The sequence below is a fragment of the Lycium barbarum genome, chromosome 9, assembly GCF_019175385.1.
Source record: "Lycium barbarum isolate Lr01 chromosome 9, ASM1917538v2, whole genome shotgun sequence".
Taxonomy (NCBI): Eukaryota; Viridiplantae; Streptophyta; class Magnoliopsida; order Solanales; family Solanaceae; genus Lycium; species Lycium barbarum.
Window position 1 is genome coordinate 22,298,343 of NC_083345.1, and position 17,000 is coordinate 22,315,342.

Here is a 17,000-nt window from a genome sequence, read left to right on the forward strand (position 1 = left end):
ATGGGTCGTCTAATGCCCTCTTTGGGGCAGCAATAGACTACTTATCGGATATATGACTTTGATACTCTTTAGCAGTGATAATTTGAGGTATTAAAATGCGTCATTATCAGTTTACAATTTACCATGAAAAATTACGAATTGGTTAAGCTCTCCTACATTACCAAACTATGGCTCAGTGCAACTCGCTTCTCAACCGCAAACCACGCTCTAATGTTAACTATAACAAGCAACAAACATGGATATTCTTTATAAAAAACAAAAGGCTATAAATATACCTAAATTTCTTTTTTTGTTATATGCCTAAAAGCAAATGTCAACTGCTTTATGGTGACATCTTGATATTGAATCCTCTCTCCTTTATTTCCATAACTTGACCGAACTGTCATGACTTGCAGAACCAACCATTCCAGTCGCTGGTGACTGCGCTAGGGCAGCGATAATGTTCTCATGTGCTGGAACTGTCATGCTTTTATTCTCAACCATGTCCCACAGCTCCAGAGACTGCAACATAAATTCACAATGTATCAGTGAATGGGCACCCAGAGATCAAACAGCAGTGAAGTGTTGAGCATTGTCACCAAACGGTAAAGAGTGTATGAACATGAAGTGGTCCATCGACTTAAGTACTCCCTCTGTCTCAAATTGTTTGTCGTTCTTTTGTTTTACACGTCCCTTAAGAAATATTAATTAGGAGGGGTATTTAACAACTCGTACCCCCATTTATGTCTACATCATAATCTCTCTCTATTAAATGTTTACTTTATTTATGTGTCATCTCCATTAATGACAAAATCCTACTAAGGGTAAAATGGCGAAGAACTAATAAATTGTGTCTTCAACTTGTAAAACGACAAATAATTTGAGACAACTATTTTTAGTAACCCCGACAAATAATTTGAGACGGAGGGAGTAACATCTTACTGATGTGAAATAAACGGACAAGAATAAAATAACTTAAGGAGAACAGCAATTACCCTCATTCCTCCAATCACCAACAGAGCTGAATAACTAGGATGAAAAACGCAAGAGTGGAACTGATTCCCATTAGCACTTAGCTCATGAATGCAGTCACCGGTGTTCAATGACCAAACTTTGACAGACTCCTCACTAACTGATGCCAGTAAGTCACCATTGAGATCCCAACACAGGTAGTTCACCACTCCAGGATGTCCCTACAAACAAGCACCGTATTTATCTGAAAAGTAAAAAGAAGCCTACAACACCCAAAATATACAAATGAAAGATCAACAATATATATACAACATACCCAATGAATACCACAATGTGGGGTCTGGGAATGACAGATCATACTAAGGAAATAAACTCAAGTCATCTAGCACGAAAACAAACCTGGAAAGAATGAATTTGCCTGTCATTCTCGACATCAAAGACGGAAACTGTCTTCTCTGAAGCGGCAGCCAATAGACGCCCACTCATTGGCTGAAACCTCACTTGTGCACTGCCTCCTTGCTACAAACAGAGAGAAATGAACTCAAAGATAGCACAATAGGAATTTACTACTGCAAAGTGGGTAAAAAATTAACAATAATCAACATTAAAAAGGCAAACCTTGGACACCCGAGTACATGTAAATGGACTGATACTCCAGTAGCGAATTTCATTGTTGCTATCGCAAAAACAGAATAGGTCGTTCTTTTTAGGATGAAAATCCAACGACATAACATGAGAAGAATGCCCCGTGTAAGCATGCAAACAATAGCTAGGCTGCAAATACAAGTTCAGAAAGGATTGTTGAAGCTGAATATATTTAACAATTGATTAATTGAAAACTTGCAAATAGTATGATGGTATCAAGTCCTATGCAACTATAGCTACTGAAAAAAAGAATATAAAAATAATTACATTGGTTGCGTCCCATAATCTCACAGACTTGTCAAATGAAGCAGTTGCAAGTTGAGAAGAATTAGGCCGGAAGCGGATATCTGTAATCAAGTATTGATGTTCCTCAGGGGTGGTCTCTGTTTGCAGAGTATCCATGTTCCAAAGAACAGCCTGATGCATACAGGAAATGTTTCTTAATTTACAATTTCTTAGATGAGGCCAAAGATGAATAATGACTAATTGAAGTAAAACAGAATAGAGCCTACAAACACATATCATAGAACGAAATAAAACAGAAATCCGACTATCTATGCTAAAGACATTAGATACTCTGGAACAGCCTACCTTCTTGTCATGTCCAGCACTAGCAAGTAACTTTCCGTCTGACGAGAAATGACAGCAAGTCACTTTAGTTCTCGTGCGTATACAACCAACTTCACCAAAGGAGAAACCTGAGATGAATCGTTTAAGTTAATAAATCTGCAACCAAAAAGAAAGACAATAGAGCATTTATAAGTCCAATTGTGAGATTTTACCTTTTGAAGATTCAGGCTTGTGCTCGGTAAGAGTTTGCTTCAATGTGCCATAGATGTTTCCATCTCCTCCGTCATTTGACAGAAACGATTCCACATTATCTTCCAAAGAACCAATGTCTCCAAAAGGCTCTAAGTCATCCTGTACAACAGAAGTCATGTTGAGTATCATACAATTTAAGATAGTCAACGACACTTTAAAGTTCACGACATAATTAGCATATTAAAACTTCTCAATCATAAAAGATCTTTGAATCTATATGGAAACCAATTACTTTATTAACAAATATGAAAGTGGTATATCTAGAAAAAATAACGCAAACAAACATTTGCATGAAAAACTGAAAGAATTACCAGCTGATTTGTAGAGGACGCAATGCCACCAGCTCCCTCTCCTCCATACATCATCAAGCCTTTTGACATGCTAGTCATCCCATCACCTGGGGTATGAGTTGATGCTGGTGAGCTTGGTGAAGGGCCAACTGTGTTACCAGTGCCAGTACTATTAGCATGTCCAGAAGACGAATGTTGCTTTCTTTTTCTGTTGGTCTGGGAAAAAGGTAACAAGATGGATGAACTACTCTTCAATTGCTTGAACAGTTGGACTGATTAGATAATTTATTTTCCAGGAAACCAAAAAAAATTTAAAAAAATTAAAATAAAAGGAACAGGAAGAGACGGAAATTTCCAACTACTTGTACTTTCTCTTTGGGATTTTTTGCTTCTTAGAAAATTAATAAAACTAGCCCTAGGCCCAAAAAGCCTAGTGGACTTTGTTTTTTTAAAAATAAAAAAATTTCCAACTACAGCAAAAGAAGGAATGCAAGGCAGGAAGAAATATCACTTCTTAACAATACTTGATGTCGCATGAGTTTGATGATATCAAAAACCTGATAAAAAGATCAGCTTTTACGCTATCCTTATGCTAACCTGTTGCAGTTGTTGTTGTTGTTGTTGCTGCTGCAACTGGTCCTGTTGTTGAGACGAAGAATGCTGCACTGGGGACATCTTCATCTGTTTAAGACAGATATATAGTATAAGCACTTTAACCTTCAACCATTCTATGGATTGGAAGAGAATAACAGAGACCCCTCCACAGAAACAGACATTATCATTTATAGACAATGTCTACCCTCAGAATAGTTGTGCAGTGTAATGGACAAAACACAACAAAGTTAACGCCCAAAAGTAAATCTATTCTTGAATCTAGGAGAATTGAGTTAACCTTTGGTGAATTTGCCTGTACTGGAGAACAAATGGATCCATCATTTCTTGGGGGCTGACCATCTTTCGCATTAAAGTTCCCTCTAGGTAATCCACCGAACCCATAATTAGGTGAGTTTCCAAGGTTACCTTGGGCTTGAGCTTGAGCTAGGACCTGCTGTTGTTGTGATGCCAAAAGAAATTGATTTGGCGTCTGTAAGTTGGGCTTTGGTACTTGCAAACCCAAGCTGGGCCTTACTTGGTCAATTCCCTGTACATATCATGAGCAAGCAGCCAACTATGCACGTCAAAGTTTCTGTATATCAAAAACAATGATGGCTAAAAACAATAGGTAACTTACTGTTAAAGGCCAACCCTTCAATGGTAGACCAGTGACACCTTGGTTCAACCCTAAGAACAATGAGAAAATATAAGGACTGAATTGCCCAAGTTAAGGTCATCTACAATATAATTGACACACAATACTCAGAAAAGATAAGAAAGAACCTAAACAGACTTATCAGAAGGAGAAATTGGGACGATGGAAAAGGGGAGTTTCAAGAAAGTTGAGCTGGAAAATAGAAATCCCAAAAAAGAAAAAAGGCAGAGAGACAATTCATTAATGCTCAGATAAAGAAGACCAGTGCCAACATTTTCCACAGATTAACTGTAATACATTGCTGCTAAAGACAGATGAATGAAGCTAGAGATGTGATGACAGACAATTACCGAAAGTGAAACGTCATAAATATAAAAGAAAAAAAGAAAAAAAAAATTGGATTCCAAGTACATTGACAGTGTCTCTAGGGTAAGTAGAAATCTTAATCAGACTTACGAAGAAGCTTTTAATATATAGCCTAGCAATGATTAATAACTTGTCGTGCACTTTAAACAGCAAAAAAAGGGAATAACATGACACCATTCACGAATTCAAAGAATTCAGATTTGGAGGACAATGGCAAAGTTCCACAAAACTACACAAGATCAAGTGTCTTACGGGAAGATGAGCAGGTTTTAAGGAAAACCTATGCATCATGTCAAAGATAACAAGATAATTTGGTAAAATCATTGCTAAATGTGCATTTCATAAAAATGGGTATATTTTCACTTTGAAATTATTAGTAATAGGTTGCCAAAGGGGTGTCAATCAGAACATGTATCTCTTTTTGTATGCTGAAAATAATTTTTTGTAGTAGTACCTGCACCAAGTCCAGCCTTTGACTGAAGAATTGCTTGCCCGTAAATAGATGAAGGATCCATGGGCAAAGACTTCTGAGTGCCACCCAAGTTCACTTCCCCTTTAATATCCTGCATAGTTGAAAAAGGTATGGACCTTAGCTTGGTAAAAGAGGACGAAACATCGAGTATTCAACAAAGAAGAGATATCCTGTCTAGAACTAAGAGCTCATGTACTTACAGTTGCCAGCTGAGGCCGTCCTTGTATTTGCTGCAAAGCTCCAGACATGTTCCCTGAACTTCCTTGTACCAACTGGCTGAATCATCAGAGAAGAAATAGAGATGCAAAAGATTCAAAGCATGCAACAAATAGATAGGTGTTTTGTAAAATAATGCAATAACATATATGGAGCGGTTGCACCAACCATACCCTTGATGATTAGTTGCTGACTTGAGAAGTGCCATCCTATTGGGATCAATAAGAGCTGAAGATGTCTCCGAGTCCATGGACTGAGGGTGCTTCATCCGTTCCTCGTACATTTTCATTGCCAATACACTGGCAGATGGCTGCCCCATCATACCTTCGGAGTTGATAGCATTTATAGGACCTCCAAGAGGGGAATGATTTGGATCCCTTCGCTGTAACTGTGCATTTCTTTGCTGCATGAGTTGCAACTGCTGCATTTGTAATTGCTGCTGATGCTGATGCTCTCTTGCTTTCATTTGTTGAGTCTAAAATAGAAATAAGTGCTTCAAACTTGGTACAACATGCAAAAAGCTTCTTTTAAGTAATTTGTGTCAAGGGTCATTGCTTAAGTTCAACAAACCTCTATGTACGCTGCTGCTGCCTCGGAATGTTTTTCATTTGTCCTTGCAATGAAAATGTCCCAGAACACAGACCACCATTCAAAAAGAAATCCTCCAGGTGCATCAATAGCTATAAAAGTAGGAATCAGAAGATCAAAACGTAGATTCCCTTCAAGAAAGAGAATTTTAAAACATGTCAAAGTTATACAAATGCTTAATGGAGGACAAAGCAATCTGTTGGTAGAACATGAACCACTCTGCAGATTGACTAGCCAAACAGTATATGATACATAAGTGCAAACGCTTTTAAGCCAAAAGAAATTCCAATGTAGAGCATCGTCTAACAGCATTACCTACAGGATCAGTAGCAACCTTTCCTTCTGTCATGAAAGCTTTTGCAGAATTATGCAGCTTTCGTTTCAGCAAATAGTCATGGATGTAAACATCCAGCCTAAAAAAATAACAAGAGTTTTCGTTTCAGCAGATAGTCATGGATGTCAACACCCAGCCTAAAAAAATAATGAGAGGCCAAAAATTAAGGGTGAAAATCCATAATATTACAAATTAAAGTAAATAATATCCCCTCCATGTAAATTTGACTCGCACGATTACTATTTGGTTCGTCAAACCATTTATCCTTTAACTTCTCAAAAAACGTTTTAAATTTTCTTATGTAAACAAAATCTAATCTTTTGAAGTTCTTTTATGTAGTTTCTGAAAACGTAATCTTTAGAAAAGTAAGAAATCATATGGGAATTCAAAATGAGGTTTAGATAATTTGATCCTCATACTCCCCTAAACCCACCATTTTCTATTTTGGGACGAAAGGGGCAACTAGAAATAGTTCTATGTTCTCTTCTCTTTTATCGAGCATTAGACCCTTAACCTTACAATCTTCTCATCACCATTGGTAAAAACATGATTCTGCTTAACCAACAGTGCTAACTAAGAATTAAAGATTACTCCCTCCGTCCATTTTCACTCGTTCATGTTTGACTTAGCACACCCCTTCAGAACCAATAAATAAAATGATAATTTTACTATATCACCCTTAATTATTATATGTTGGGAAACAAATTGGAAATAATTATAGTACTTAACTATAAGGATAAAATAGGTACAAAATGGTAAATTATATCTTGGTTTTCCAAACTAAACAAGTAAAAGCGAAGACCTATTTTAATATAGTGGACAAAAGGAGTATAAAACAACAACAAAAAAAAAGAAGAAACAAGAAAACAAATTTGCAAGGAAGGTGCATACATCTTATCTGCTTCCCAATTACTCTGTGCCATTACTGCAGGTAACTCAAACAACTCGCAAATTCACTGAGCTAAACACAGTTAAAGACAAAGTTACCACAGTTTAAAACATAATAAAAGAAACAAAAAGCAATTCTCACAAAAAAATAAAATAAAAAATCAAGAAACCATACCAATATTACTACAAATATTCCAGCATTACTGATCAAAACAAAGATATCCTGTAACAAAAACCACAATTAAAACAAAATCAACTGAGGAAATAACAAAATCCAAGCAAGTAAAATCAAGATCTCAGTCAAACAAGTCCTTGTTTGGGTTTAGGATCTTACACTGAATTCAAAAAGCTTAACAAACTGATAGGTGCACTATTATTATGAAGAGGTGGATCCAGTATATATAAACTTGCTCTAAGTCAAGGATTATTGAAATTAAATTCAATTACTAAAGTCCCGATCACAACTATCAATTAATTAAGCATTAAATTATGAAAGAAAAACGACTTGTAACACGTTAAGAGCAAGAAATTAATCATTCGATAATTTTAGATTAGAAGACTAAATAAGAGCTTAGACTAAATATTGTGAAGTGAGGATGAAATGAAACTTTCGAAGAGGAGAGAAAAATAGTAATAAGAGAGAATAAATATCAGGACAGGTTGTCCCGATTAAGTATCCGAGCCTTAGCTTCGGAGAACCTTTAAGACTTCCTTTAATAATAATGTAAAATATTCACTCCAGTCTCAATTTATGTGGCACCGTTTAAGAAAGAAAAGAAACTTTTTTAAAATTTATGGTCTAAACTCTAAAGCAAAGTTTAAATAGTTGAAGGCTAGTCCATTATCTCCCTCTCATATTACTTGTCCACTTTTCTTTTTACTACATATTTTTTAAGAACTCATAAATAAAAGTATATTTTTATTATATTATTCTTATCTCTCTCCAATTAATTGCACTCTAATTAATATCAATATTAGTTACTTAAAACGCAATTAATGTTAAGGACAAGATAAGAAAAATTTAATTAATTCTATCTTGATTTTATAAATTGATTAGTATTTTGAGACGGATATTTATAGTAAAATGGACAACTAATATGAGACGGAGCGAGTATTAATTTGGCACACCCCTTAAGGAGTCATAAATGGAAGGACAATTTTACTATAGGTCCCATAATTATTACTGAATAATCTAATGATTCAAATTAATCAAACATACTTTAAAATTTGTGCAACCACTAATAATTTCTTGAAGTTTCCTTTCCAATTCAATAATTAATAATAAGCATAAAATGGGTATAAAATGGTAAATTATCTCTTGATTTTTTAAATAAAATAAGTATAGTATATAGGATAAATAAAATTGAACGGATAAAGTATTTCATTACGGATATAAAGGAAATTTTACTGTTAATGTTGTTTCAAATTATAAAAGGTAACAGTTTTTTGGGAAACATTAAAAAAAAAAAAAAAAAAACCGTACTACGTAAATTAAGACAAAGGAAATAAAATATAGTCTAGTGTTAGGTTCGGTGAGGACTGTTGGGTCTTTAAGACTTGATTCGCTGATTCCGTTTTAACACTAGTAGTTCACACTTCACAGATTTGTTTGATTCCTTACTTGGAAATTTTAAATTTGACTTTTGGTATAAAATGGAATGAATACTAAAAAATTAACTTAAATAAACATTTTGGGCTTTATAAATTCTTTTAGCTCATGCACCCCCCTTAGTTACATGTATCTATAAAAAATTAATTTAAATAAACATTTTATAGTGAAAGTGATTTTAAAATATAAATTACTTTTGATTTAAATCAACTTTAGAATTTAAAAATCTTTTAAATCAACTTATTATGGTGTTAACAGCTTTAAGGGTATTTCAGTCATTTTGACAGAAAATAAGTGCTTAACAACACTTATTTACCAAACACATCAACAACTTATTTTCAGCATAAACACTTTTATCCAAACACTCAATTGCTTATTTATAAAAATAACTTTCAGCACTTAAAAGTTCTAAAAGTATTTTATACATAAAAGTCACTTTTTTTAAGCCCATCCAAATGGGCTCTAAGTAGCTTAGATAAATTGTGTTATTTGTACAATTTTGTTGGAAGACTAATTTAAAGTTGAAGTAGAAAACTCAAATTATTTAAGATTTAATATTATTAGTTTACTTAATTTTTGTCTAAATAAAATTTGTAGTTAAATTTGTACAGGAATAGATTTTACAATTTCTATTATAAATAAATACGGATACTTTCACTAATTTTATAGTAATGAAGAGGAATAGCAGTAGAGATCATTAAGAGAGTTATGAGTTTTAGGTAATTTTTCTTTCAAATTAGTTTCATAGTCTCCATAATTTGATAGAAAATCAAGTAACTTTCGATGTATGAGTGGCGCTAGCCAATGTGTGCCATCCGTCTGACCAAAAATTCTCTTAGCAAAGTTATAGACAATTGTGAACAAAAAATAGATTGTTCAGTAAAAAGTTTCTAGACATATTCAAAAAACAGATGGTTCAAAAAGGAGCAAGCAAATATAACACAATTAAAAAATAAAAAATCTAAAAATTGTTGAGAAATGCATCAACAATAGGAGTTGGAGACAAGTGCATCAACAAATGGAGGTCGATGGAAAAGTGCATCGACAATTATAATTTGGAGATAAGTGAGGTTGGTGACAAGGAATGTTCACGGTTCGATTTGGATCAATTTTTTTATGTGAAAAATAACCAAACTAATTAAGTCGGTTATTCAAATTGTTAAAACCAAACAAAATATACTATGCCGGTTTCTATGATTCGATTTTTCTAATTTTTTTTCGGTTATTTCGGTTTTTGTCGCTTTTTAAGAATACATTACGGCCGGTTGCAACTTAGAATTCTTTCTTTATCATTTTATTTGTTTGGTCAGAGGTTGCGATCCTAATTGATTTGTTCTCAAATTTATTTGAATCCGTGTAAAGTGCTGTAATTCATTCAATCATCTTATATTTAGAAGAAAATAGAGATTTTATATTCCATTCCAGTTAATTTTACTTATGTCTTTGTTATAGCTATATATAAGACAATAAAGAGCAACTCCTAAGACTGGGTAGAAGGTGATCATATCATGTTGTGTTGTGTTGTGTATATTTGTTTGAACTTTTTAAATAGTTCACAAGATTCTTTTTCTACCATCTCTTCTTTCAACTCTGTAGCATTGGCTGCAAAATTAGAATTTTCAAATTCATCGTGCTTTGCGTGTCTACATTTATACTCTTGTTTCAGAATTTAAGACAAGTATTTTACTCTTACAGAAAATAGAATCATGTCTTGGCATTCATATTCACTTTAGCACAAAGTTTAGACATTGCACTTAGCAAGCTACGGGAGGTATAGATGACGTTAGTACCCATATATAAAACTCTTCTTTTCAACAATTTAGTTAATTCAACATGCTCAAAAACCAAACAAAATGGAGTATAGTTTTTTGAATATATGTATATATAAAGTCGGTTTGATTCGATTTTTTTCGTCTTGAAACCAAACTAAATCAAATATAGTCAGTCGGTTTTTCGATTTTCATGTTCACCCCTAGTGACAAGTGCATCAACTAAAAAAGAAGTGTGCCTAAAAAGAGTTGAAGGCAATGAAAATCAACCCAAAAATACACAACTCCGTGTGGCGTTCCATGTTGTTCCAGGTGTCAGTGAAATTTCAAGGTTGGTGCAAAATAAGCTTTCAATAAATCCATCTTAGCACGAGGTGCAGGACATCGTTCCATGCGTCGTGTTAGGTCTACCTTGATGAATTTTAACTCTCACAAGGGTTGGCTTAGTACGGCGTATGGGACGCTATGCCATGTAGCGTGTCAAGGTAGTGATGACCCAGTTCGACCCAATCTTAATTTATTAAGGGTGTTTTGGTTCAAGGTCATTCCAGCACAATATAAATACATTCTAAACATGTGTTTGAAGGGGTTTCTGTTTGTCGGAGATTAGAAGGACGATCAGATCATTATGGAGCAATGATTCATCGTATTTATATCTTTCTTTCTTCTATATCTTATAGTTGATGAATTATATGACATTTGATATTTGTAATGTAAGTATATATGGCTAGTTTCCTTAATTCTGGGTTGCGGGATATTTATGAAGTAGTAGTGGAAGCTTTAATCGACATTTGGTTATCAATATTGCTTTGTTTATTCAGATAATGTTCTTAATTATTTGATTGCTTAATCACCAATTAAATACTATCTATGAATATAGAATGGAACTTGAGAAAGGTAATTCTAGATTGCATATTGGATAAGTTTTTGAACCCGTGGCTCGGAGATTAGGTTCGCGATTATGATAGAAATATATTGACATGTCTTGTTTAGTCATTATACATAAAATATAAATGTGTTCTTGTTATCTCTGATTCCATAGGAATATAGGCATTAGAATAATTGGAGTAGGCGAGTTTGAACTAAGAAGATTCTTACTAGCAAAGGAAACCCTATAATAAGCCAAATAATCTGAATAGTCAATTTAGTGGATACTCAACATGATTACATGTTTAAATGTAATTATGAAATCTCATCTCTGATATTTGAAGTTCCGATAATTAGTTTACAAATTCTGCATTTAGTTACGATAAACAACAATCAACTTTTGAAAACCTTCTTGAATAGATAATTTATAATTGTTTAATAGTAAGTCCTCGTAGAAAGATACCTGCTAATCAATTTATGACTTGTCGATCATGTATGCACTTGCATTTGCGTTTGAACCCAACATAAGCGTGGGTGATAATAATTCCGTGTCCCAATTTATGCGGCATTGTTTGACTTGGTATAAAGTTGAAAAAAGATAGGAGAATTTTTAAAATTTATGATCTAAAAATCCTTAGATTTTGTATGGATAAATCATTTCATTAAGGGTAAACGATAAATTTTAAAGTTAAGTTATTTCTAATTATAGAAATGTGACATCTTTTTATGCCAGAATAAAAAGGAAATAAATTGGGACAGAAGTACTCCCTCTGTCTCAAATTATTTGTCATTTTTTTTGTTTACACACCCCTTAAGAAATACTAAATAGGCGTCTGGCCATGCATTTTCAAACCATGGTTTGAAAACATGACCCCAAACCAGCATTTCGACATGCGTTTTCACTCATGGTTTCAACTTTTTTAAATATAAAATTTAACTCATAAGTTTATATTTTGTAAAAAAATACCCATAAGTTGGTAGATATTTTTAACAATTACTCCCATCAATCATTTACCAATCTCATTAACTTCCACCAACCTTTATTTATGTCTACCAACCTTTAATTTATGTAGGAGGATTATATGAAAGAGTAGTTATATTACTATTCATGTTAAATTTTCATTTTTATTGAACTAAAGTTTGATTAATTGATGTTTTATTTTTTAGAAAGGTCTTCTAGTAGTGTACTAATTTTGTTATGAACTATGACTTGCTTATTTGGTAAGATTGTATAAGAATTGAGAATATTTTGATAGTTTTCACAATTTGTGGAGTTTTTATATCTATAAGAGAAAATACAACTTAAAATATCTAAATTGCATGTCCAAACGGGGCCTAATTATTAAGAGCATTTGACTAAATTTATCCTTATTTATGTCTAAGCTATAATCTCTCTCCATAATATTTACTCAATTTATGTGTCATCTCTATTAATTAAAAAATTTCTGCTAAGGATTAAATGGGCAAATAATAACTAATTTTACCTAGGATAAAATGGACAAATAATAACTAATTATATCTTAAACTTCTAAAACGACAAATAATTTGAGATAATTATTTTTTGTAATGACGACAAATAATGTGTGTGTGTGAGAGAGAGAGGAAGTAGTAATATTTTTAATTTTTTTTCGCTCCGACCTGCCAAATTATGTAGTTTTTCCATTTTTAAACTAAAGTCCATTAATGAGCATCGCCGCCCTCGCGGTTTGAATCGTTGGCCGTTGCTAATCAGGCGCGTGAAGTGACACGCGAAAAAACACGTGTCAAAATGCTAGTGGTTAGTAGTTTCTAGAAGGCTTGGAACAACTTGTGTCCGGGTCATTGTAGAAGATTTCAGAGCCTTTGACTGTCCAATATAAAACGTCCCAATTTCTCTGGAAATTTGGTCTGTTTTAACAAGTCTTTCATTTTATCTTATTTTTAGACGCCAAAGAAAGAACATAAACTTTCCTCTTTCTCTATTCACGTTTCCTTCAATTTCCCTCATTCTCAGGTAATTAATCAATCTCTTTTTTTAAGTTTTTGATATGTATGTATGGATGTGTCTGAATTTTATTGTGTAAAAGCCACATAGAGGTTAACGAAATTTGAGGGAATTGGTGCAAGAATTAGGGTTCTCTTTTTTCCAATTGTAAAAAAATTTCTTGTAACAGTGATTTGTCAATTTAGATAAGCTGTAATGTTGAAAAATTAGCAGGATTGTTGAAAAAAGTAAGCTATTTGATTCCTCTATAATAATGTTGTACATATAAAAAGGGACAGGGGGTTTGGTTTCAGTTGTCTGAGATTGTTGATAACTCGTGTGGTCACTCGACTAATAGTTATTATCTTGGAAAGTAACTTTCTTTGTTGAAGGGAATTAGAGATGGGAAGAAAGATGAGTTTTTGAAAACACAACTATTAGTTGAGTGGACCATCTGAGAAATCTGGTCACTTAAGTAATAGTTATTATCTTAGAAAGTCGCTTTCTTTGTTGAAGGAAATTGGAATCAAGAATAACTATTAGATGAGTGGTACGATATGAAAAATCTGGTCAGTTAACTAATAGTTATTATCTCAAAAAGTCACCTTTCTTCTTGATTCCAATTTCCTTCAACAAAGAAAGTGACTTTCTGAGATAATAACTATTAGATGAGTGGTACGAGCTGAAAAATATGGTCACTTAACGAATAGTTATTATGTCAGAAAGTCACTTTCTTTGTTGAAGGAAATTGGAATTAAGAAGAAAGGTGACTTTTTGAGATTGAGTGGGACCATCTAAAATGTCAACCCTGTAGCTGGGATTGCAACTTTGTGAGGCTGAAATTTGTGTTTAAAATGTGATTGATGATTCTGGATTTATGATTGGGGAAGAAATATGCATCTCAGTACTTAGCACTACTGTGCACCTTTCAATGTTCTCGTCGTTGTCTGATTAAGCTTCTATTCTATTATTAGTGATGGTTGATGAGAGGATAGTGATCCCTGATGTGTGTCTTTGATTGTTGTCACGTGTCTGTTTATATATCTCGGTCTTGTTTCTCAAGCCAAACCACTTCACTTTATCTGCTTCGAGCCGGCTAGTTGCTCTTTTCATTTTTACACTTCCATCATGTCTAATGTTCTCTAGGGTTTTAATATTCCAGCTCCACTTGGTTGTATAGTGCATTTCTATCCAAGCAAGCTTTTTTATTGGACTGTTTGAGATGGCTGAGGTATTGTTAACCTTCTCACATGCTGGTTATGCCAATCTTTATCATTTTCTCCATTAGATTCTGCCTTACTTGTATAGGAGGCACACATATATTGATTATCATATTCTTTGATTGTGGCAGGAGGGTCACAAGGTTTCCTTGAACGTCTATGACTTGAGCCAAGGTCTAGCTCGACAGTTGTCTACGACTTTTTTGGGAAAAGCTATTGAAGGAATATGGTAAGTTGCATACTATTTGAAAGGCATTCTTTTCTTTCAAGTCGCAGTCTGATTAGTAATATTAACTATTAAGGACTCCCTTATCACATAAGGGAGACCGAGACCTATGTCAATTGGGTTCTCGCCTGCCATATAACTTGGTTGACTCTTTAATAGCATATGTTATTTTTAATGGATTTCTAAATCCACTAGTCTTTAAGAGTAACATTTCAGTATGAGTTAAAGCTTTCCTGCTCTGATGCATAAAAGCCAGCAGAACTGTCTTGCCTAGATTGCATACTTGAATGTAGTAGGAGTACTGATTTGGTTGATGTTCTAATCTTCTTCCGGTAGCCTGATCTCTCATATTAAGTATGTGGTGTCTTAACATATTGGGGCAGGATCAATAAAGTCTTTTTATGTTTTTCTGTCCGATATCACGGTGCTTTTATCTTTCCCGCAATCTGTATCTGCTGACTGCTGTAGCTCGTTCTTGTCATAGCCGCATTTTGAACTACTCTCTTGATCTCCCTATTCAGTTCAGATGTTTGTGTATCATTTCTGTAGGCATACAGGAGTGGTGGTCTATGGTCATGAATATTATTTTGGAGGTGGTATACAACATGCTCCGGCTGGGACAACTCCATATGGGACACCTGTTAAAGTTGTAGACCTTGGTGTGACACACGTACCCAAGGATGTCTTTGAAATGTATTTACAAGAGATAAGCCCTCGGTATACTGCAGAGGCATATAGTTTGCTTACCCACAACTGCAACAATTTCACCAATGAGGTCACTCAATTTTTGGTCGGTGCAACCATTCCAGACTATATTTTGAATCTTCCTAATGAGGTCATGAACAGCCCAATGGGCGCCCTTATAAGTAAGTCTGCTTTTTGCACTTTCTTTGTTGAACCTGCATACAACATGTGTGATTGACGGTGATAATGAAACATGATGCTCTATGTGATTCGTCTTTTTCACGTCTTAAGATTTTGGCGTTTACCCTTTATGTCCTTTTTGTCTGTCACATCTCTTCTGTGTAAATTCGTATTGCTGTCATAGTTAGTTCTGTGATGAATTGTCGGACATGTAGACTAATCACATGATGCTTTCTAGAACAAATTAATACGTTTTGGCATAAGAGTAAGAGTTGTTAGATATTCAAGATAGTGCAAACCATCTCATCTTTGGTAGTTATAGCTATATACTTGAAAGCACATTTGAGCTATCTACGGTGCTTTCTCCTCACTTTTCCGGTTGTAATTTCTCCCAGCATTAGCATTTTGCTGGTTTATAAATAAAAGGTTACTCATTTCTTATTAAAAAAATTTATGTACAGGAGAAATCTTAGGTTAAGATAATTCTCCAGTACATAAGACTTACTCCATATATTATTGTGTTTAATGCAGTGCCCATGATACAGCAACTGGAATCAACCTTGAGGGCTAATGCGGTCCCACAAGCACCTCAGTTCAGACCATCTACTGTCGCTCCTGCTTCCCAGACGACACTTTCTGGTGGGAAGTCCTCTGGTAGCGGTGCTGAGCAATCTAGAAAGGCAGAGAGCCAAGATGAAGAGAAGAAGAATGCTAATGTGGCCCCTGCAGTCAAACCTGTGGCAGAGCAAGAGAAGACACCTGCTAATACCGCTATGAAAGATCCTCTTGGCAACGCTAGGAGCAAGGTACAAGAGGAGATTACCCGTGAATTTGCTGCAATCATGGCAACTGGGACATTGCGTGCAAGCGAGGCTGCTGCTTTAGCAACTAAGAAAGTTATGCAACGATATGGGGACCTAACTGCTACTATGAACTAATGGCAAACAAGTTTTGTCTATAGAGAAATTCTTAAAACATTTCATCTCTGTTGGAAAATTAATATCCAATTGGAATGGTATGAGATAGATTTATAGGGTGCTAAGTAGAAGGTATCTTGAATTGATGATTCCGATTTAAGATTGTTCCTTGAAAGAGATACTCATCTTGTACTCTTTTTGGACCTTATTTTTATTTTATAAGAACCTTTTGTGACGACGACATGACATTCTGAATGCATATAAGTTGGTCACTCCTTGGTAGACGCAGATAAGTGATGGAGAACCTAAAAAATAGATTTGATGATTTGAATTGCGCGCAAAAAGAATGTGTGATTTACATATCAAAATTGAGATATATGGACTTCCATTATTTCTTGTTGCAGCATCTTCGTAGATCTATTTGTGGATAATGAATAAGTTGATAGGGACGTGAAGATAACAGAACTTAATAGGGAGGTGCATAAAGTTTGGTTTGAATTTTTTACTTTTCTGTTCTATAATTGAATAGTCTAAAATTGTCTATATAAGTTGGGATTTCTACTTCGATGTCAATCTGCTTTCATGTCTTCTATTGGAGCATTGAATAAGTCTTAACTCGCCTTCTAGTTTTGTTGTGATGTTCGATGAAATTTTATTTGAACTCAAGTTATAATGTTGCCAAAACTGTACACGCACATACTGCAAGGAAAAAGAAAAAAAGGATGATGAAAAAGTTTATAGGTG

At 34.3% G+C, this 17,000-nt stretch overlaps 2 protein-coding genes across 5 annotated transcripts; one reads left to right on the plus strand and one right to left on the minus strand.

Moving 5' to 3' along the window:
• Nucleotides 1-67: 67 nt before the first annotated feature.
• On the minus strand, nt 68-7,491 carry LOC132610110 (transcriptional corepressor LEUNIG_HOMOLOG-like). 3 transcript variants are annotated; one of them, XM_060324377.1, is made up of 19 exons: nt 7,156-7,491; nt 6,997-7,044; nt 6,825-6,889; nt 5,915-6,012; nt 5,582-5,691; nt 5,185-5,486; nt 4,996-5,071; nt 4,778-4,886; nt 3,940-3,989; nt 3,601-3,849; nt 3,306-3,389; nt 2,730-2,924; nt 2,379-2,517; nt 2,188-2,294; nt 1,864-2,013; nt 1,570-1,725; nt 1,351-1,470; nt 975-1,172; nt 68-501 (listed from the first exon to the last, which is right to left on the minus strand). In XM_060324377.1, the coding sequence occupies exons 3-19, from the start codon at nt 6,854-6,856 to the stop codon at nt 358-360; spliced, it is 2,319 nt and encodes a 772-aa protein (XP_060180360.1). In that variant the 5' UTR covers nt 6,857-6,889; nt 6,997-7,044; nt 7,156-7,491; the 3' UTR covers nt 68-357. The 3 variants fall into 3 exon arrangements, with proteins under 3 accessions (XP_060180360.1, XP_060180358.1, XP_060180359.1); XM_060324375.1 differs by having other exon boundaries at nt 6,825-6,894; XM_060324376.1 differs by having other exon boundaries at nt 6,825-6,894; nt 6,997-7,491.
• Nucleotides 7,492-12,900: 5,409 nt separating this feature from the next.
• Nucleotides 12,901-16,497, plus strand: LOC132610111 (uncharacterized). 2 transcript variants are annotated; one of them, XM_060324378.1, is made up of 5 exons: nt 12,901-13,059; nt 14,192-14,260; nt 14,381-14,478; nt 15,025-15,341; nt 15,871-16,497. In XM_060324378.1, the coding sequence occupies exons 2-5, from the start codon at nt 14,252-14,254 to the stop codon at nt 16,275-16,277; spliced, it is 831 nt and encodes a 276-aa protein (XP_060180361.1). In that variant the 5' UTR covers nt 12,901-13,059; nt 14,192-14,251; the 3' UTR covers nt 16,278-16,497. The 2 variants fall into 2 exon arrangements, with proteins under 2 accessions (XP_060180361.1, XP_060180362.1); XM_060324379.1 differs by having other exon boundaries at nt 12,912-13,059; nt 14,176-14,260.
• The last annotated feature ends 503 nt before the right edge of the window (nt 16,498-17,000 follow it).